Source organism: Cricetulus griseus, chromosome 3 (assembly GCF_003668045.3).
Source record: "Cricetulus griseus strain 17A/GY chromosome 3, alternate assembly CriGri-PICRH-1.0, whole genome shotgun sequence".
Lineage (NCBI taxonomy): Eukaryota > Metazoa > Chordata > Mammalia > Rodentia > Cricetidae > Cricetulus > Cricetulus griseus.
Genome location: NC_048596.1, coordinates 24,125,449 through 24,148,998, shown reverse-complemented (window position 1 = coordinate 24,148,998; position 23,550 = coordinate 24,125,449). Strand labels below are relative to the sequence as shown.

Genomic DNA, 23,550 nt, shown 5'->3' with positions numbered 1-23,550 from the left:
CTTTTCTCTCTGTTCACTTATTAAACTTCCAGCGCATGTTTATTATTTAGGTAGTAGGAGTTAGGGATGAAAGTATAATTCTTACAGTTGGGGAGTGCATGGTTTCATGGGAAAACCCGGACAGAATAAACAATTAGAAGGCAGCAGAATGGGCACTGTAGTAGGATTCATACAGGAAGTTACAATGAGAACACAGAGGAAACAACTTACAATCTCCGGGGATAATGGACGTCTCCCACAGAAGGTGATGATTGAATTGAAGGATAAGTAAGAGTTACACAGGTGGAAGGGAAGAAGAATGCCCCAGGCAAGAGGATCAAAGGCATTATGAAAAGAGACTGGTGTGTGCAAGGAAGTCTAGGCAACCTTGTTTGGAAAGAGTTTAAGGAAAGTCTTAAGAGATCAGGCCAGAGAGGTAGGCAAAGGGCATTTTTAAAAGTCTTGTTTTACTGTGAGGGTGATGGTGAACCATTACAGGATGCTCAACTTTGAAATGCCCAAGTAACAATTCCATCTGACATTAATCACTGGAAAGGAAAGAGAAGCAGCCAATACAGCATACTGGAGCGTTTAGTAATCCAAGCAAGAAATGATGATAACTTGAGCGAGGAGAGAGATAGCTGAGACTTGAGGGAGACTGTAGGGTTCACTGTATTTGAGTTTTGAAGAAATAAAGAAAAAGTATGAAGCTGCCAGTCAAATTGAGTGGCCTATTATTACAAATGTTCTCTGTGTTGTGTGATTTGAGATTGCTAAATCACCTTCTATACCTAGAAAATGTTAGAGGAATAAGCCCTGAGAGATATAAACTGCTGCTTTGACTGTATTGGTTAAATTCTGTGTGAAAAGGGGATAGTAGTGAGAGACTGAATACTTAATCAGGTTCTGGATCAATGGATCAAGTGCCAGGATGACAGATTTAGCTGTGTGGTCCTGGGCAAGTCACTTCACTTTTAATTTTTCTCTGCTATTGAACAAAGAGCTGGCAGCTTTTCAACTGAGCTGACTGTTGGGGATATTCAAAGTGGGTATCTCTTTGCTTGGAAGATTTTTTATAAGCTATCATCTATGTGCCCTGTTGCCAAAATAAGTTGTTATAATAATCAAAGCATATGGTATATGAGAAAGTGTTTTTTGATCTATAAAATGCTATACAAATTTATATTATAATTTTGACACTGCACGATTGGGTTTGATGCCAAGCCTATGAACTTTTAATTGTCATGTCTTAAACAGGAATTGAGGGGAAGAAAGAGGACAGATTCGTTCTTTTTTTTTTTTTTTTTTTTAAACTTGTGGTGCCAGGAATCTTACCATGGCCTTGTGTACCCCAGAAACCTGTTCCACCACTGGTCTCTTCCCTGCCCAGATTGTTTTCAATATAGAAAAATTCTGAAGCCAGAGATGGTGGTACAAACCCAGGACCCTACCATGGGAAGCTGAGGCAGAAGGACCATAAGTTTGAGAATTAAATATATTACAGTTACAAGCATGACTGAAATTGAGCTGCTTTCTGTGCGTGTCTTATAGGAAGGCCTTATGTGATTCTAGGTATTTTCTTTTAATTAGAAGATACTCATTTTTAAAAAGATTTTTATCTGGTGTATGATGGGGAATGTACTTCTGTGTATGTTTATCTTATTGATTGTTGAATAAAGTACTGTTTGGCCAATGAGGCAGCAAGTTAGACGGGACTAGGAGTCAAAGAGGATTCTGGGAAATGTAGTAGAGAGGTGGTGATTCAGGCAGGAAGTGACGTAGCAAGGAGACTCATATCTATGCAAGGAGAAACAGGAAATGGCCCCTTTTCCCCTTCGCATCCTCCAGCGACGCGATGTGATCCACCGGCAAGGGAGGGTACCAATGGAAGGCTTCCCATAAGATAAGTCTTATAAAATATATAGAATTATGATAATTAAGACTGAGCTAACAGATGGGAATCCTAGTCATTGGCCAAGCAGCATTTTATTCAACAATCAATAAGATAAACATACACAGAAGTACATTCCCCATCATCTGGCGCTGTATGTAGAAGTATTTTGTCTGCATGTATGTATGTACACCAAGCACATGCCTGTGCCATGGAGAACAGCAGAGGGAGGGGAGATCCCTGGAATTGGAGTTAGAGATGGTTGTGCGACACCATGTGGTTATTCAGAACTAAACCTCAGCCCTCTGCAATAAGTGTGCCTAACCTGTGAACTATCTCTTCACCTTCTAGAAAACTTTATTTTTAACCAGCTATTATAGGTTTTCTTATTCTTCAATTAAGATCTAATAGGAATAGAGAAACTCCAATATCTGTTGCCACTGTATGACGCAACGCCATTTTTCATTGTGGAAAGTACCATTGGCAGGAGTAAATTAGCTATCAAGTGAAAAGAGGCTATACATCTTTTCATTAAAAACTTGTCTTCTGGGGGTGGAGAGATGGCTCAATGGTTAAGAGTACTGACTATTCTTCCAGAGGACCTGGGTTCAACTCCCAGCACCCACATGGCAGCTCACAACTGTCTGTAACTCCAGTTCTAGAGCTTCTGACACCCGCACACACATACACATGCAGACAAACACCAGTGAAAATAAAATAAGGATAAATAAAGTCATTAAAAAAAAACAACAAAAACAAACTTGTCTTCTGGTACTAGAGGGCCCAAAAAAGATGATTCCAATCATCTGATTATGTCTTTAGCTGGAGCCTATCAAAGAACCTGGGAGTGTGTGTGTTTGGGGAGTGATGGCACCTCTTGGTTAATTATATTTGAAAGGTGCATATCAAAGTGATTTAATATCCACTAATTAGCCAGGTTCGTTTGCACTGCAGTACACCTAGTTGCTTGGGTGACTGAGGCAGGAGGATCACTGGATCATACAAATTTGAACCCAGTCTGGACAGTATATGGAAACACTATTTAGAAAAAGAAAAAAAGGAAGGTTCGGGCAAGAGAGACAGGGACAGAGAAAGGGAGGGAGGGAGAGAGGAAAACTGACTCTTGAGTGAGCCATGATTTGTGGAGAGGCCCTTGACCTCATCGGGCTTCCTCATGATTGTGGCACTGCCTCCAGTAGTTGATCAGCCGACTTACCAGTTCAAGAAGAACAAGGGAATAATATTAACAAGAGAGCTTAGGGAAAAGCACGGAGTGGGGATTGATGTTAAAACTATAAGAAAGAGTGCCGAGTATTTAGAAAAGCTGGACAGAAATAAACCGGGTCATTCTGAGCCTTTTATACAAAGAGAAATAAAAGATTTTTAGTGGTGTTCCAGAGAATTATGAAAAGATTTTGGTAGTAGTCTGTTTAAAATAAAAGACTAATTCACTCGACAAAGTGCTGAAGCAGAAAGTTGATACTCGAGGTGATGTTATTATCTCAACAAAGCAGGAACTTACTCTGAACTTTGTAGTCCCCAAAGAAGGGAAACCAGGTAAATTAGGCTGAGTTAAGTTTTGTTTATTTATAATTATTTATGTTGCTAAACTATTGTTTCATATAAAATGCATTAAACTTGAGACTTAGTTTTGTTATTCCAAGAAGTATACAGGCAGAATTATAAATAACTCCTAAAATACTAGCTTGGTTAAGTTCACATGTAGACATTCTATAATGTTTGTAAGAAAACTGAGGTATTAGTGGGAGGGAGAATCAGAGACACTTGCATAAAGATGAATTGGGCAGGCAACATGACTCAGCAGGTAACGGCTCAGCAGTTGCTGCCACCCTGACAACCTTAGTTCCATCCTTGGGACCCAGATGGTGCAAGGAAGGAGAGGATGGACTCTGGAAGTTGCTGTCTGGCTCCCACATGTAGGCCATGGCATGTATGTATGAATACATGCACATGCACGCACTTTTTTTTTTTTTTTTTTTTTTTTTTTTAACAGTGGAGCTGGAGAAATGGATCTGGTAGATAAGAGCACTGGCTGCTCTTTGGGAAGGCCTAGGTTCAGATGCCAGTACCCACTTGGTGGCTTGGTGGCTCACAACTGTCTGTACCTCCAGTTCCAGGGGATCTAACACCCCCTTCTGGTCTCAGTGGGCACCAGGCACACACATGGTGCATAGACATATATTCATGCAAAACTCCCATACACATAAATACATTTCTAAAAAAATTAAATGGTAGAGTCTTGGATCTGGGAGACAGCTCAGTAAAGAAAGTCTTAGCCAAGAGCAAGAACCTAAATTTAGCTCTCCATCCCCCACCTCAAAAAAAGAAGGGGGCCAGGCTTGGCAGCAAGTTCCTGTAATTCTAGAGCTAGAGAGGCAGAGACGGGGTCCTGGGGCTTGCTGGTCACTCATTCTCGACATATTGATGGTCTCCAGCCTCACCGGAGACCCTGTCTCAGAAATAAAGTTTGTAGCATGGTTAAAGAAGACACTCAACATTGGTCTCCAGCATCCATGTGCACACATGCACACCAGCTTATTTATTAGTCATGCATACACACACACACACACACACACACACACACACACACACACACACACACACACACACACACTGAAGTCTTCTTATGAGCTAATCATCTTTCATTTAAAACAAAGTGGAATTGAAATGCTTTTTTTGGTACTGGAATTGAACTAAGAGCTTGCCATGCAAGCTCTCTGCCACTGAGCTATGTTAGTCTCCCCTCTCCCCATTTTTTATTTAAGTTGAGACAGGGTCTCCCTAGGTTGCCCCGGTTGACTTTGAACTCAGGCCTTGAATTGTCTTCAGCTGCCTAAGCAGCTGGGGTTGTGAGCCTGACCCTCCAAGCCTGGCTGTTAGGATTACAATTCTTAAAGCACAAAATTATTGAAAAATATCTTTAATTTTTAAAAAATCTTATCTTAAGCTATTCTTTCATGCCAGGTGGTGGTGGTACACACCTTTAATCCCAACACTCAGGAGGCAGAGGTATCTCTGTGAGCTTGAGGCTAGCCTGGTCTATATATAGTATGAGTTCCAGGACAGCCAGGACTGTTTCACAGAGAAACCCTGTCTCACAAAAACCAAAAACCATTCAAACAAACAAACAAAAAATTCTTACGTTTTAAAGACAAAAATTCCTTGATGAAAAATGACTAAGTGACATGAGCAGACGTTCTTGAATTCATCCTGACTTTGCTATTTGAACACCTTCCCTGTGGGCTGCATATAAAGCTCAGAGCCTGCCTTGGCATCTGCTCTCATTGCTGTTGGGTAGAGGCGGTTTTTATAGTGCAAGCTGGGGAACTAAGCAGACGTCTTGAGATTGGTTGACAGCCCTGGAATCAGTGGTTTCAAAGTGCTGCTGTGACTGCTCACCTAAGGCCATAAGAGTCGGACAGCTTCACTTTGACCGAAGTGTCTTACTACTCCTGAGATGTGGAGGACAGCCCTTCTGAATTTATTGTGATTGAAGGTTACAGATGAAATGGCAGTTTGGAAGTTTTATATTATTAATTTATTTATGGTAATGGGTATGGAGAGCATGCTCAATAGAAATCGAAGGTTGTAAGTGGTCTTTGTTTGAAATGGTATAAATATTTCATTTGTAATAAGTAGAAATGTAGCGATTAAAGTCTTTAAGATTTTTTCAGTCTTTTCCTGATTCCCTTTTATTTTTTAAATTTTTAAAATAGTGTTTGCCAGCTCTGAGCCTGTGCCGGGATTTCAAGGGGACACCCTGCAGCTGGCGTTCATCGACCTCAGACAAGTAAGATGTATTGACTCCTTCCACTTACTGTTCTCTTGCCTTATTAGTTTATTTTTAATGGTACCACAATGCTTGTTTGCCCTGAAAACCCATCTTTGGAAGATGCTTTTTTTTTTTTTTTTTTTTTTTTAATTGCTGTGTCCTTGTTACGTCTCTGAACTTGTGTTCATACAGTGTCAAGAAACTTGATGGAGCATTCTCATAATGAGAATTATTCATTTCATGAAAACATTTTTAATAATTTCATGGTCATATATAGAAATCAGTAGTAGTAACATTGTTAATTATTACTAGAAAGTCATCCCTTGTTTAGACTTGTATTAATGGTAGTATTTACAAATTTTTGTATGCCTCCAGAAAAAGGGATAAAACTAGGTTTTAAAAAGCAATTCATTCTTATATATTTTCTTTGGTAAGAATGTTCTAACTTTAGTAACAAATGTGAACTTGTTTCTGCCTTTTATTCACTTTTCAGTTTTGACATTTCTGCTCTGTTGTATTCTTTATTTTCTTTTTTCTATCTCCTCCTACTTTTTTCTTCTTAGTCCTTTCTTCCTCTTTCTTCTCCTTTTTCTTTTTCTTTCTTAATCCTAGGATTAAGGAGCTTAGTAAATCTGGGGAGTCAGAGGGTGTAGAGGCAGGGGCAATCCCTTAGAGAGTTCAGGAGTGCTAGATTGACAGCAGGGGTGGCTGCTGTCCTTGGCAAGAAACCATATGGAGACTGGATTAAAACAAAGGCGCTGGGACCAGTCTGTTAAAGACACTCATTTCCCTTGGGGATGGAGGTGACCCGTGGTGAAACTCCACCATTGTTATGAACAGACCCTTACCTCACTGGAGTCTACAGCTTGAGCATTTAAGGAACTCGATTTCAATAAATGTTTGGGATCAGAGCTGTCTTAGCTGTTCATGTACAGCGGAAGTGGAGTAAGTGCTCATGACACCTGTGTATTCATTATTTGGTGAGGAAGTGCGATTGAAGCTGATACAAAAGAGTAGAAGGTATTTCGTTCTGTGTCCTTTAGACATCCTTTGGGAAGACTGGAACCTGTGTAAGTCTGTGAGACCCGTGGAAATGAGTGCTGTTTCAAGTCAGGGTTACAAGGATGCTGAGAAAGTGCTCCTGTGAGGCCCTAACTTTTTCTGCATACAATCAGTATTTAGTATCACACCAACAAGGCCCATCTTCTGGGTGATGTGGATCTATAGACAGCTAGCTGTGCTAAGTTGGGAAGTCAGGCTCAGCTTTGCTCCTGTGGGCGACAAGAGATTCTCTTGCAGTAGGTCCTTTCAGAGGACTTCCGTTGGTTACCTTTGTTCTTGGAGAAGGATGGTTTAACATAGAAAGCAGAGTCTGTAACAAGTTGGAAACAGGTTTCATCAAGTATTTATTTCTCAGGCAGTTTATGGCCACTTATTAATCTTCTCCAACCCAGAGGAGATGACCTGATGTGAGTAATCTGTTCAGAGATTTTGTTTCGCTGAATTTAGATGGTGTTAACTAGTTTATACATTAGCCAGTTCAAAGTCTGTAGGATTATGAATAAGACCACATAGTTTATGGAATTGAAGTTGTTATTGTCCCAAGGGGATGAATATGTGTAGCTCAGCTGATAGAGCAACAACAACAAACAGGCATGGGAGTGAGGTGATACACTGGTGTCACCTGGTATCACTGGCTCAACAACCCTCCTCTACAAACAAAAAACACCACTAACAAAAACAGGCCTCTCTTGTTTACTGCCCTTTGCATTGTATTAAGTGAAACAAAATTGCTTTCTCCTTAAACACACCAAAAAAAATCTGTTTTTTTGTTTGTGTAAATATATTTGACCCCAGTTGCCTTTTTCTTTCAGAGTCATTAGATAGCATAGATGGCCACTTTATAAACCAGATGGTGGTGGTGTACACCTTTTATCATAGCACTTGGGAGGCAGAGGCAGGCGGATCTCTGTGAGTTTGAGGCCAGCCTAGTCTGCAGAGTGTGTTCTAGGACAGCCAATGCTACACAGAAAAACCTGTCTCAAGGAAAAAAAAAAAAAGATGGCTACTTTGTAAGGCATGTATATACTCCCTAGGGGATTGATTGTATTATTAAGGTGCACTTATAAATATTAACATCTTGTGTCATGATTAATTATACTTTTAAAATATGTGCATTTAGAAGACATGAAGTCCTGGTTGACTTCCTCTTTGAATTGTAAACTGTTTGAGAGACTTTTAAGTGGGTTTAGATACTGTCTGTGAATATGCATAATTATGAAACCTATATATAGAAACCTATATATATGGGGAATTGCTAAAATGCCCACCGTACAGGGATAGCTGTGAAAACATTAAATACCACTGTACTATATGGTAGTCGTAGTCAGTATGAAATGGAAGAGAGTAGTGAAAGAAAACTCTGATGAACTGATTATTAATTAGTTAATTTTTCTAGTCTTAAAAGGGACTTAAATTTTGTTCTTTATTAATGTTGAAATTTAGTGACTCACTATCCCTAGACTTTTATACTCTAAAATGAAAGGAAACAGCTAATTCTTGGGTTTGGCTGTTCTGTCACTTTGGCCATAAGTTAAATTTATGAGTTTAGTGATTTAGATTTAATCAATTCAAAAAGGGTAGCTGTATTTCACCACATTTGCTTTTAAAATTAATTTGCAATCACATTATGAAATATGCAATATGAGAATAGGCAAAAAACCAAAAATGATCCTGAAAAACAAAAGTCTTGCATGAGATCATCCAAGTTCATTCTGTCCAGTGTTACTGATTTTTTAAATACTGATGCCTTAAAGTTTTGGTGGTACTTGACATCTGACTTCATAAATAGATATTATAGAGTCTTTACATTCGTGTGAAGGAGTTTATCGCTCAATATAAAAAAAGGGGCAGTAGCACCTTTATTTACATTTCAGTTGAGTTTCTTCACTTTTCTTTCTCTTTTCCCCTCTGGTCTGTGATCCATTTCTGTCTTAATAGGGTGGCTGACAGTTCTTTTCAAGTGTACTTAGAGAGGCAAGCAGCTCTTTTCATAGCAGGTATAAGGGGTCGTGCTTCTGGTTTCTAGTTTGAATTTGATACTGCTTCATGAATTGCTGGGTATGAAAGATTAGGAAGTAGGTCCAATGGTCGAATTTTACCTGCCCACCCGGACTTTGCCCTGAGGTCAAACTCCTGATATTTGCTGCACTGAATAGAGGAGTTGATGACAAGTATGAGTTGATACAAAAGGAAAGTTAGAACCATATCAAAGCTGAAGGCAAGAGAATTGGGACTCAATAAGAGACTGTGGTTAAAAGATAGATCATCAGGAATGCCCTCCTCTAAAGAAAAGGAAATAGCTGACCTGTGAGTGAAAAGACTTTATCATCCTGCCAATCACAGACTTGCTAATGGAAGCCAGTTATCTCAACAACATCTTAAGACCTACTAGCCTAACAGACAGTGTGGAGGATTAGCGGTCCTGGTGCTGCTGTGGGGGTGTGCTGCCCAGTCAATTTAAACAAGCCATTTAAACACAATTTGTACGTGTAAGGTTTTCTGACAAATAGAAGTTGTCATCTTCCTGTATGAAAGTCGCAAAATGATGACATTTTATATATTTATAGGTCTTTTTTTTTTAATTCAAAGGTCATTTTTTAAAAAAATCAAGTGAACTTAAAATATGTGACATTCTTTCGATGATATACAAAAACCTAAAGGTTTGAAAGCTATTTTACTGTAAGATAGTGTCTTAGTATATAGTACTCAGAGGCAACCCATTCCTAATACATTTTACTAAATATCACTGGAAAATGAAATACCTCAAACGAATGCATTTTCTGGGTAGCTAAGATGGCTAAGGTTGTATTTTAATCATAAAACCTTTAAAATTTTGCCATTTTGATGGAAAAATTTAAAGTGTCCAGCCTGAATAGCTTGTGAGCATGATTCTTCCCTGATAATGGCCTTAAATCTTAATGGGTGCTGTAGCTTTATGCTGGGTTACTGCAGCTGATGAGATACTGCTTCATTTGATGTTTTGATTCTCCTTTGGATAACATGTAGAGTTTTAAATTTATTGAATGGTAGAGTAGTAAGGTGGGGTTGTAGCTAACAAAACAATCTCTTGCCTCAAAAAATGTTGGCTGAAGTCTTCTCTTCACTCTTGAGCAGTATTTCCTGGAGTGTCTTTCTGGGAACATTGATTTCTTAGGATGAAAAACATTTCTTCAGAAAAGGGTTCCAAGCTGGGAGTAGAACTGGCAAGTAGAACACTTGCCTAGGATGGGTGAGGCCCTGGGCTGGGTACCAACACTAGGAAAGAGAAAGATTTCCAACCCATATTAGCATAGAGGCACAAGAGACACTTTCTCTTTTATTTCATCTTTCGGAGACTAACTCGGTACATTAGAATTTTAAAGATCATTCAACAGCCTGGCATTTTCTAAGCACTACATAGAACATTTGCCTTGCTCTTTTTTTTGGGGGGGGGGGAATGTATTACATAAAACATCTGTCTGAAATGCTGTCTTCAGCATGACTCTAGAGATGTCTGTCTCTGATTGGGGCCAATGTATTTTTAAACTAATGACTTTGACCAGGATATGAATTAGATTTATTGTTGCATAAAGCTAGACAAGTTACTAAGATGACAGAGAAGACCATCAGAAGGCTCTAAGAACTTTAGAGGCCTCCAAAGAGATACAGGCTAGTGTCTTTGCCTGTGGTTGCCCACCAGAGCTGGATGTAAGACCCTATTGCTGAATGTGCAGCATCACATTGGGTTGCAGGACATAGAGCAATCATGCTGGAACTGAGCTGGCAGCTTTCTCCCTGCAGGCTATCTTCATAGTTCCTGGAGGTGCTGTGCCTGTGGGCTATTGGGAAAGACAACCTCTCAACTGTCTTCCCTAGCTGTGAACCCTGTGAACAATACCAGCCTTCCAGGGAAGATGTGTCCACTAGTGCAGTAGTCAAGACTATTAGAGAGGCAACTAACCACTTTCTTTTTTTTTTAATGATTTATTTTTATTTTTATTCTGTGTGTCTGTGTAAGAGTGTCAAATTCCCTAGACTTGGAGTTGCAGATAATCGTGTGCTGCTATGTGGGTGCTGGGTGGTGCTCTTAACTTCTGAGCCATCTCTCCAGCCCTTACTAACCACTTTTTGATTGGGATTTTGGCTGCTCTTCTAGAGGACCTGGGTTCAGGTCCCAGCACCAACATGCCAGTTCACAACCATCTGTAACTCCAGTTTCCAGGGACCAATGCCATCTTCTGGCCTCTATGCATAGCTAAAGATGGTGTTTTAATCACAAAAACTTTTAGTAATTTGCCGTTTTGATGAAAAAGTTAAAATCTTCCAAACTGTATTGCTTCTGAGCATAATTCTCATAGTAAATTGAATATTCCTTGCTTGCCCCTGTGTGCTAGAAGGTGGCATCAGATCCCTGGAATTTTTTGTTATTTTAAAACATTTTATTACTATCATCAAATATGTGATTTTTTTTAACTATTAGTTAGGTATGTCATTTTCTTCTCCAAATATATGCTAGGCCACAACAATTATGATTGTTTTTAATCTCTTCTAGAATTAGGTCCTGTTTTCAAGCACTTGATTTGGAGCAGCAAGAGAAAAGGACTGGCCCTTCCTTTAAACTACATGTAGAGATTTCAGAGAGAATACAAATTTTGTAAAATGTATTTGGATTTCTTAGCATCTTTCTTTTTACTATTACTAATTTCAGTTTTGGTGTTTTGCCTTCATATATGTATGTGCACCGCATGTGTGCCTGCTGCCCGCAGAGGGAGGGCATTAGACCAATGAAACTGAACCCAAGATGGTTGTGAGATGTCATGTAGGTGTTGGGAATGGAACCTAGGTCCTCTGGAAGAGCAGCCAATGCTTTGACTTCTGAGCCTCACCAGACCTCAACAGCATCTTTTCAAATGTACACTGTTAAGTTTTCTTAGTTAAGGTTTCTGTTACTGCGATAAAGCACCATGACCAAAGGCAACTTAAGGGTGACAGGCTTTATTTCTCTTACACTCCCATATTACAGTTTGTCATTGAAGAAGTTAGGGCAAGAACTCAAAGGAGGGCACAGACTGGAGGCAGGAGTGATGGGGGGACGCTGCTCACTGGCTTGCTCCTCATGGCTTCAGCCTACTTTTTTATAGCACCCAGGATCACCAGCCCAGGGGTAGCTGTACCCACAGTAAGCTGGACTCTCCTGTATCAGTCATCAGTCAAGAAAATGCACCCAGGTTTGCCCCTCTGGTGGGGGCATTTTCTCAGTTGAAGGTCTCACTTCTAAAATGACTCCAGCTTATATCAAGTTTCATAAATCTAGGTAGCACGTAACTACAGTATATGTTCAGCAAAATCATGGGTATAGTGCTGATTTTTCACAGAGTGACTTTCTCTGTAACACTCAGGTCATGAATGAAGACTTGACCCCTTTGCCACGTTCACTGTGCTTCTTACCAGTCCTGACCCTTCCCTCTCAATCCACTGTCATTTCTGATGCTACGTAACTTTGGCCTGACTTGGAGCTTTGTACACATTACACTATGCAATATAACCTTTTGATTTTTCCTTCTTTCCTTCAGTGTTGTGTTGTGCAGTGTGTGCATGTTGTTATGTGCAGCTGTGGTTCATTCATTCTCTTTGCTGTTTAGTTTATCCTTGTACAAATATAACTGCCAATTCATAATCCTATTATTGGCATACATGAATTGATTCCATACTTGCTTTCATAAGTGGTACAAACACATACATTTTTGTATGTCAAGTAGTGAGCATATGCATGCATTTTTGTGGAGGCATTTATCTAGGAATTATTGAGCCAGGGAATGTATATATGTAAACAGTTTTAGTAGAGACTATGGAGTGGTTTTCCTAAGAGTTATGCTAGTTTATATTTCAGCCAGCAGCATAGAAAAGCTGCTCACTCGTTTATCATCACTCGGTATTGTCTGCTTCTTCCTTTTTAACCACTCCCAGGACTGGACAGTTACACCACTAAATTCTTCTCAAATTATTCTATAAAACAGAAAGAGAAAGAATAGTAACCAAACTCATTCTGTGAAGCCAGCATTGTTCTGATACTGTGCTGGCTAGTTTTATGTCAACTTGACATAAGCTGGAGTCATCTGAGAGGAGGGAACCCCAAATGAGAAAATGCCTCTTTAAGATTGGCCTGCAGGCTAGCCTGTAGGACATTTTCTTAATTAGTGATTATTATGAGAGGGCCCAGCCCATTGTAAGTGGTGCTGTCCCTGAGCTGGCCCTGAGTTCTGCAAGAAAGCAGACTGAACAAGCCATGAAGAACAGGCAACTAAGTAGAAACCCCCAGGGCCTCTGCATTAGCTCCTGCCCCCAGATTCCTGCCTTGTTTGAGTTCCTGCCTTGACTGCCTTCAGTGATGAACTGTGATATGGAAATATAAGCAAAATAAATGCTTTCCTCCCCAAGTTGCTTTTGGTTACAGTGTTTAATCATGACAACGGAAACTGTAAGACAGTATCAAAATTAGATGAGGTCATAACAAATAAGGGAAATGGTAGACTAGTTTCTCTGATAAACATAGATATAAAAATTCCCAATAAAATGTTTAAAAACTGAATTTAAAAACATATTAAAGCCATACCCATGGCAAGATAGTTTCCTTGGTCCACCATCTATGAATGTGTAATATAGTATATAAATAGACTCAAGGACAGAAAGCACACAGACATCTCAATCATTAAAGAAAAAGCCTTCAATAAAGTTCAAGATCCTTTCATGATTAAAAACCCTGAATAAACTTGGAATAGAAGGAACATCTCTGAACTTTAAAGGCTGTGTGTGTGTGACAGACTGACAGCCGACCTTATAGTAAGTCAGGGGGACTTGTGTATATATGTCTCTTAAAATCTGCAAGAAAGCAGGATGCCCATTCTTTCTACTCATTCAGTCTCTTTCTTGAAGTTTTAGCTAGAGTGATAAGACAAGAGGAAGAAATAAAGGGAAGAAACCCAATTGCCTTGTTTGCATATGACATCATCCTGTACTGAAAAGACATTAAAAGCTCCATCAGAAAACTAGTAGACCTGATAAATACTCTCAGCTAAATTGGCATACAGAAATCAGTAGCATTTTAGTAGCAATTATATATTCCAATAATGAGCCTGCCAGACAAACCCACATACCCTAGGAATAAACTTAACAATAAAAGAGGTAACAGACTCCTGCAGTGAGAACTTATTTACTTTGAAGAAGGCATAGAAAGACCTTGCATACTCATGGATAAGTAGAATTAATTTTGTGAAAATATTATCAGAAATAATCTATAGATTGAGTGCAGTGCCCCATTAGAATCTGATACTCTTCACAGAGGTAGAGAAAAATCCTAAAATCGTATGGAAGCATCAAAAAAAAATTCCAGATGATCCTTAGCAGACAGAGCAGTGCTGGGGATATGCCAGTAACAAAACAACATAGCATCGGCATAAACCTTAGACATGTAGACCAGTGGAATGAAAAAGAGGATCCATCATGTTAAAGGCTTGGGGAAGCTTACTGAGCTCTCTGCCAAACTTAATTTAGATGCAGATTTCTTAATATGCTGCAAAGCAGTGTTTTGTGTGGCACAGTTTGAAAACAGACTTAGCCAGGCCACTATCACATTACATATAGGTCCCTAGCACTGTCTCTTACAACCAAGGGTCTCAGTGCTAGGTGTGGTGGCTCACACCTTTAATCCCAACACGCGGGCAGAAGCAGGCAGCTCGCGGTTAGTTTGAGGCCAGCCAGAGCTATGTCTTAAGAAAAGAAAAGAAAGGAAAAGAAAAGAAAAGAAAAGAAAAGCAACAACAACCCCACACAGTTATAATTGTAGCTGGATGTGTTTTAAAATCTATATGAATTCCTTAAATATTAAAATGCAAATGACACAAAAATGATGAAAATGGTTTTCAAAAACAATTTGTTGAACTTCCTTTCTGTAAGCATTGAGATGACTTTACAAAAGATGGTAATTGCTAGAGGATTAATGCTGCTTAGGAGCAGCAAACCAGGCAGTCAATTACACAGAATAACTTGTTTTGAAGAGGCATGAAATGGCAACACTGGATTGCTTGTGAAGAATGAAGGGATTTAATTGGGAAATTAAAATCCTAGTTCATGTACCTTCAAATCCCAGCAAATGTCAGATTCCTCACCAAATCATCAGTCTGTGGTTATTAAACTGCATTATGCATGCTTAGAGAGAAATAATGGATACGTTCATTAGTATCTGTTTTCCTTACTAATATTCCTCATATGTTATAAATGAAATGGAAAATGGGAGGGTAGATATTTTTAAGTGATGAAAGTGATTTTATATTTTTCTCATTGTTAAAACTGTTAAAAAGGAAATAGAGTTTGACATGACTTTTGTGCCTGTAATTACATATTTCCCTTTAGACAGACTGTCTAGAAATTGCCAAATTTACATCTTTAAAACAAAACCAGAACTCCCATTGCTATTTAAGGGCTTTATAAATATGAAGAAGCAGTTAAACTTTTTTAGTGCTTATAGAATTTCTTTGCCCGGTTGACTTATTTTGCATGTTAACTTAGTCACAGGCACCTATGTGTGGAGAAAGAAACACTGAGCTTTGTTCAGTGGATGTCATTACCTGATTCTAACTTCTCCTGCCATGTCAGCAAGCAGCCCTCTCAAAACCCACCAAAAAGCAAAGTAACTTTAGTATGATACAGTTCGAGCTAGTCTTTATAGAGGCAACACAAGGCTCTTTCTCAAGGCACAGATTTGTGTTAGTCACATGTTAATGATGTAAACATAGTTTTGGGTTTGCTGTTGTTTTTGTTTTGTTTTGTTTTTTGAAACAAGATTTCTCTATGTAGCCCTTGCTGTCTTAGAACTTGCTCTGTAGACCAGGCTGGCCTTAAAACTCACAGAGATCTGCTTGCCTCTGCCTCCTAAGCGCTGGGACTAAAGGTGTACGCCACTACGCCTGGCAAGTGTATTGGTATGTTCATTCATCTATTTAACTTTCTGCTCTTGTTTTGAGAGTATCTGCTTATGTGTGCAGGCTGTCCAGGAACTTGCTCTGTAGCCTGTGCTGGCCCCAGCCTTGAAAAGTGGTGGCATTACAGTCATACGCCACAATGCCAGAGGCTTCACTCATCTGACTGCTTTATCTTACTACTTTACAAAAAACTACATGGGTGATTTGTGGACTTTTATTGCTTTATTTTCTTTAGTTTTTACTCGTGGAGAGATAAGCTATAGGTTGGATCACATTACAGAGTTCTTTGCATGCCTTTTGATCATGAGTTCTAACCTGGAAATGATGAGTTTTTTTTAGCAGGTTTGTACAGAATTTTGTGTGTGTGTATCTTCTTTCTGAGAAGAAGCCTGATGTTTCCATTTCAGAGGAAACATGTCTGACCTAAAAATGCTAACTAACCACAACTACTCTAGAAATTGAAAGCTGGTCAGATTAATCCAGATCGCCAAGAGCTGTTTCAACTTCAGATGTTTCTTTGTGTGTTTACAGATGAACACATACCCTGCCTATAAGTGCTGGGAAGCCATGGTGACTGAGCAGGCAGAAATGCTGCTCTCATAGTTTCATTTCTGTTTGCCGAATTGTATGTTAGAAGGAGAGCCACAACAGATAGTGATGATTTCAAATAACTTTAGATGGAACTTCAAAGAGCTGCCAGATGGTACGAGAAAAGAAAAACACGTCCATGTCATTTGTGACTGGAAGTGAAGTGGGCAGTTCAAACTTTATTGATCAGGAACTCCTCTTTAAGGAAGTGACCGTTGAGCAGATCCCTGAATGAACTGGGAAGATGTGAGGGTGTAGAAAGTGCAGAGTCTTGAGACATGCCAAAGGACAGGAAAATTATGTTTGTGGCTGTTATGTAGTGAGCCGGGAAGAGAGGCAGATGACACGGTACTATCAGCACAGAATATCCATGCACGACCTGGCAAAGGAGTGTGGGATAGTAAGTGTGCTGGGGAATTAGCCAAAATGTGTTGAGTATCTTTTTTTGGTTTTGTTTGTTTTGTTTTTTCAAGACAGGCTTTCTCTGATTGTCCTGGAACTCACTCTGTAGATCAGGCTGGCCTTGAATTCACAGAGATCTGCCTGCCTGCGTGTTGGGGTTAAAGGCGTGCGCCACCATTGACTTGAAGGGTATCTTGTTCTAGTTTAAAATCTGAAAGATTATTCTGATTGCTTTAGGAGAATAGATGTTTAAAAAGACAATATTAGGGTCAGATTACTTTGGTAGCTCAGATACAGATGATTCAGTCAATGGTGCTTATTGATGTGGTTGACTGTTTTACAGTGATACCATCATATAGACACACAATTTTTATTTTAAGTATTGCATATATTGAGTTTGTCTCTATCTCAGGAATAGTGTGTTTTCTAATTAAGCAGAAAACACGGGTGTGCAGTATAGCACCACTTGCATTCTGTACATTCCCATCATCTTTCTCCCATGCTGGCTTTCCCCTGGCCCTGGATTCTTTTGGTTGCTACATTGCATAGATTTTTCCATCTGTTTGTTGGTTGCTGTAAAGCCCTTTTGGAACAATGTGATTTATAAATAAACATTTGTTAGGGGAATCCTAAAATGTTTTGCAGTCAGAAGCTCAAGATATAAATGGGTTTTCTTTATCTGTTTACTAAATAAATCTCTCTTGAGTTCCTCAAATAGCCAAATAGTAAAGAAGTACAAGTCGGCAGTAGACATAAGCTGGGCCAGTGGTGAGTGGTGTATGCCTGTAACCTGAGCACTTGACAGACAGACTGGAAAGCCATGAGTTTGAGGCCAGCCTGGGCTGTTCTCTCAGGCCCTGCTTCAACAAACGAACAAGAACTAGACTATTTGAGAGATGAGTTAGTTCGTGTCAAGACAGTGTTATCTTGGCAAAAGGACAGACACTGGTAAAGTGTGAACAGGAAGCCACTGGCATGGTGTGCTAGTAAGATCACTGTTGGATGGAGCACCAGAGGCTTCATGGGCTTCTACCTCTCTTAGTAAGTATGTCATGGCCTTAGAAAACAGTTTTCTGAACTATGTCAGCTGTTTGTTTAGTAGGAAGGACTGTATGGTTCACTGCTGGGAGAGATCTCTTCCCTGACATGCTTTCTCCTCATTTCTAAAGCTAGTGACTTATGTGACACATACAAGGACCATCGACTGATTGAGTCATCGGCTGCCGTCGTCCTGTACCTAGCATATTTCCTCAGAGCAATGGCAGGGTGGTGGCCCGGGTGAAGATGATGGGGAACTATTTGGAGCTGGCATTTCTCCCCACCCAGTGCTGCTTGAGAGAGGAAGCACCTTGGACATCCACCTTCTTGTTCCCTTTATCCTCCTCACCTTCTCTCTTCAATCTTTCTATGCACAGACCATACTCCCAAATAATTACAGGCTGCAAATGTTAGGAAAGAGATTCTGTCAGCCACCAGGGAAAAACAGGAGACCCCTGTAAATTTGCAAGACTCAAATTACATTTGGCACAAACAACCTTGGATTCTCTGTCTGGGGACATGAACAAGTCTTGGAGGTTCTGAAGGAAGTGTTTGGCCAGAACTCTTGCCATGGAGACTGGGCGTCTGCCAAGACTTTACTTTGAAATCTCTGTCTTCTGTTTCTAGTCTTAAGGCATCATAACATACCATTCTTTTGCCGCTAGTCTATTTTATTCTTTTATGAAGAAGTCACTTTTAAATAACAATTATTTCCACTATAATTAAACAAATCTTTTGTTTGCATTATATTTGTTACTATATTGTATATACACCCTGCTTGATTAAACTTGCCCATGTAACTCCTTCACAGGAACTTGCTTTAGAAGTCTGAAGTCTGAGTTCTAATGAGATTTGCCAAAGTTGTAGTATCCAAACACACTTGACTAACTACAGTAGTGAGACAATAAGTGTCCATACAGATCCTCCAGCAAGCTTTTAATTCTTAGACAATTCTAAATTCATCTGAAGTGCCAGCGAATTAAAGGAAGAGGTATTGGGGTTTACTCCTGAATATAACAAGACCAGACATCTCACAGAGTTTACCTCCAAGTCCAGATATTAGAAAAGTACACTGCCTTTGGGAAAGCTTAGATGATGAAGGATTAGTCTGATCCTAAATGGCTTTTGCCTTTTTTCCTCTTTGTGTTCCAGTGTCATTACTGTAGAAGATCATGGTTTATGTTTAAATATGTAGGTGACTTGTGCTCATACCTTCAGTTATGAATATACATTTTAGACTCAGGTTTAACTGTTCTTTTAAGAACTAAGTTCGAGCTGCTGTATTGTATAGGAAACTATTTTTTGAGATAAAGCATGTTTTCTCTGCTGAGGGATTTATAATACAAGGCATGTGTTTCACCATGGAACTGTCTCTAGCCTGGTTTCTCATTTTTAAACAGTTATACACCCATTTTTAAACAGTTATACACCAAACAGGTCCCTGGTACAATTCTTCCTTTGGCTTTCCCCAGTGATGCTACAGTTCGATTATCAAGATCAGGGAACTGTTTAAAACCTCAAAGAAAAAGCTCTCTCTCGCCCCCCTCCCCATCTCTTCAGTCTCTCAGAGTAGCCGGTTTGTTTCCTTCCTCACACTTTATAATTCACACATATTTTTGAACACACTTAAGTGCATGCTTTGAGAGCTTATTGAAGTATGTGTCCTTGTTGTTAGGTATTATAGATCTCAAGATTTTCACTGTACATAATGTCATAAATACTGTCCATATACAGTGAGTAGCTGTGACTATTTCAGAAAGCCTTCAGAAATGATATTCCATATACTGTCAAAAGTATGCCAATCATTTTAAAGAGAGCTACCAAGTAATATGACAATATACTTAACAGCTATGTGGAAAAATATACACTGTGTAAGTACAGTTTGGCAGGCATGGACTGCTCCTTATTATGATGTAAGCGTTAGCATTCTGCATGTATGCAGGAGTTTGGGGAAAACAATGCCGGGGATCAAATACAAACAGCAGGAGGCTTTATTGCAGTTGTTTAATGAGCTAACCCCATGTTAGCTCTGGCTTTTCATCCATCCACCATGGCAGATGGCTGGGAAAAGGCTGTGAGAAGTCACGGGACCGAGATCTTATAGGGCAGCGTAAGGGGAGTGTCTAGGGGTACCCACAGGTTCAGGATTGGTGTGCCTCCAGGCTTGGAGGACTTGCCCTGTATTGATTGGCCAACTGGTTGTTATGGCCCATAGGTCCTCCCAGGGCAGTTGCTATGCTCTGCACGTCATTGCTGTGCACTTGTCTGTAAAGCACACCCAGAGCCGTAAAGCATAACACTACCAACTAACTTCTGATTGGTTCCTTGCCACGAGGCAGGCATCTGACCTCCTAGTGACCAAGGCAAGGTCAGGCAAGCACGTGTTAGGCTGTCATAGCTGCCAAAATGGGGAGCTGGTCCCTTCATTCCCCCATTTTCTTTTTGGAGATTCCAATTATGGAATTGCTGTCTCTCTGGCATCCCCATCAGGGAGTGAGAGATATTGGCATCCCCTATGTAAGAGAGTTTATTTTGAAGCATTTCAACCAGGGAAAATGGGCGATGTATTCTTTCCCATGCTACTTCTTGCTATGTCAGTGTTCTTAAGATCATCAATATCTTGTTTTTTTTTGTTTTTTGTTTTTTTTTTCTGAAAGAAATAGGCTAAAGTTCCTAGAATAGACTGCCACAGTAAAGAGTAGAGGTATCCTGGGCTTTGGTGAATATCATACATATATCATAATATGACTTTACTTTGGGACCAAGATTCCTAGTATTCATTTGTAAGTATTTTTTAGGGCCAGTGAGATGACCATTGTCTTCAAATTTGGGTGACTCAGGGGACTCTTCATACTCTGCTATCATTTTTGTTTTGTTTTGTTTGAGACAGGATCTCACTGTGGAGCGCTGGCTGGTCTCGAACTCCCAGAGATCACTTGTCTCTCTTTCCCAAGTAGTGCTGGGATTAAAGGCCTACAGCACTGCGCCTGGCCCACTGCTAGCACTTGGAAGGAATGCATTCCTCCCCTCTGTACTGGTGTGTGTGTAGGGGCACATTATCAAAAAGTTCTTGATTAATGAATTAATGGTGGTGGGGAGAGTGAAATGAAGGCCAGGCTGACCACAAACTCAGCAATCCTCCTGCCTCAGTGCATTCAGACACACGCACTTTAGAAAATCTTCTCTGTGGGAAGTGGTTAGACACTGCCTTTTCAGACACTCACTGACTGCATCCCTCATGCTCACTGATTGAAATACCTGATTACTCAATGGAAGTGATTTCCTTCTCACTCTGGTGTCCACTCTTTAACTCCTGATCTTTTTCTTGTTTCATTTTCATTGTGTGTAGTGTATATTATTTTCTTTCATTTCTTCTGTGCCGTTGCCATCCGAACCGCCCCCCCCCCATTCCAATATAAAGTGGCCCCAGCCTTCAGCTGTTTGGCAGAAAGATTTCTTTTCTCCCTTTTCCTGTTGTTCTGGGGCACCCTATCCTGTAGCTCTCTCTAGTTTAGAGGGAGAGGGAAGGATGAGTGTTGGTGCCCTAGTTCTTGCTCTCCACCCCTTAGGCACTTCCTGTCATTCACCTCTGCCTCTGGCAGTCTCTCACTGTTAACTTTTGCATGTGCCCTTCTTTTCTGCATTCTCAGGTGGTAGCCATTTTTAATGAGTGTGTAGCACTCCCAGAAGTACAGCTGGGTACCTCCCTTGTGTGGTCCCTATATGCATAAAATTCCTCTACCCTTCCTTGATCAACTCCATACACTACGCACTCAATTTGGATACTGTTAAGAGTGTACTACCCTAGGAACACAGATGGGCATGACTCTGTCTTTTCATGATGTCAATGAATAATAATACTTATTTGGAAGCTAAGTCGGTTTTGTTGGTTGCAATTTTTCAGGTAGTCTCAGTTTCCATGGATAGTAGCTATTGGCAAGCACAGATTCTTTATTCCAATCTTAATTATTAACATGAACTCAGGTCACACATGCTTCACAGTAATGTGTGTGTGTGTGTGTGTGTGTGTGTGTGTGTGTGTGTGTGTTACAGAATAGCTGCAAAAGGGTTAAAGAGGCTGCAGCTGTAGCACAGATTCTTATTGGTCTTAATAATAAAAACTCGGAGTCAGATATTGGGGTTAAAGCTGAAGATCAGAGAATCAGAGTGACCAGCCACTAGAGAGTTCTCACCTCTACCAATGCTCAGACCTAAAGGGTGAGCCTGTCCTCAGACTGCATCTCCAGACTGCATCTGTCTCTACCAAACCTCAGACTGCACTGAGTTCCCATCTCTTCCAGCTTTATATTCTTCTATGGTGCTGGGATTAAAGGTGTGGGATCCTAAGTGCTGGGATCAAAGGTGTGAGCTCTGTTTCTCTTTTATACTTGTTAAATCTCATGTAGGGCAGTGTGGCCTTGAACTCCTGATCTTCCTGTTTTCACCTCCCAAGTGCTGGGATTAAGATGAGTGCAACCACTGCCTGGCCTCTTTGGCTAACTAGTGTGGCTAGTTTTGCACTCTGATCTTCAGGCAAGCTTTATTTGTTAGATCATAAACAAAATATCACCACATGCAGCAGAGTTCAAAGATACCTTCTCCGGAGGCAGGCAGAGACAGAGAGCTATACACATGCAAAGAGAATATCTGCAAGGGTTAGATAAAGTCGTACCAAACCTGGGAGGAGACCTGCCGGAGGGTCCACAGAGCCAGATATTAGTGTTCAGTTGAGTTAGAGTTGAAGGACAGGACATGAAGGCCACAGAAGTGAGGAGCAGGTCTGGATGGATGGATGGATAGGCAGACTAGGCTGTGTTAGCAAACTGTGAAGTGACCCCCCACCATGAGTTCCCTACCTGTTGGTCACAAGTGCGGTCAGATGATAGGTCAGAGGGGGTCTCTCCTTCACAGTGCTAGCTGCTCTCCTCTCCATATTATGGAGTTCCAGGTAAGGGTGCTGTACCATTTGTTAGTCTCGTGTTTCTGCAAGTTTTCCAGCTTGCTTTTCCTGATAAGGTTTTAATATGTCTTTTGATTCATATATTCTCTGTCTACTTTGATCAGTTTGTAGGTGGGATCTTTTTATTTTCTGGAATAAACTGTATTTACCAGCCCGTTCCTTATGGGCAGTGCTGAACAGGTGGTGGTGTCTGCATGCCCACCAAGATATGCAAGTCACCCTTCCTCTGCATTTGTACTCAAAGGAAAGTTAAATGTAAAATAGTCATACACAGCAAGGCATGGCTGAAAGCTACTGCTTAGGCCATGTGGAATAATGTAGAGCAGGACACAGTCTGATCTCCACAAGATAGTTTCTGGGGTCCTCTTTCTATCCTCTCCAAGCAATGTGCTCTGATAATGCCATGCATCATACTATTAACTTAATCAACACACCAGCTCTAATGATGCCATGCATGCATTAGCATAGTGACTGGTAGTCATGTTTGTATGACTATCTTTCCTATTACACTTAGGATTTTCTCGGATACAAAGACTGGATTGTTATAGTATCAAATGTAGTGCTTGTCATGGTCCCTTCACTGTAATTCTGTAGAAGAGGATGCTGAGAACTGTATTAGTTAGGGTGTCTATTACTGTGAAGAGACACCAAGACCATGGCAACTCTGATAAGGAAAGCATTTAATTGGGGTGGTGGCTTACAGTTTCAGAGGTTTTGTCCGTTATCATCAGTGGAGGGGAACATGGTGGCATGCAGGCAGATGTGGTGCTGGGGGAATAACTGAGAGTCCTACATCTTGCAGGCAACAGGAGGTCAACTGACTATTGCACTGAAGGAAATTTGAGCAAAAAAGACCTCAAAGCCCACCCCCACAGTGATA

General features: G+C 40.3%; 1 protein-coding gene across 6 annotated transcripts in view; it reads left to right on the top strand.

Annotated features, from left to right (window-relative positions):
• Exoc6 (exocyst complex component 6) overlaps positions 1–23,550 on the top strand; it is a 128,515-nt gene that overhangs the window by 94,090 nt on the left and 10,875 nt on the right. For all 6 annotated transcript variants that reach the window (XM_027407453.2, XM_027407452.2, XM_027407455.2 and 3 more), the window contains one exon: positions 5,608–5,681. In XM_027407453.2, coding sequence (XP_027263254.1) covers positions 5,608–5,681 — 74 coding nt within the window. The remainder of the gene's footprint in view (positions 1–5,607; positions 5,682–23,550) is intronic.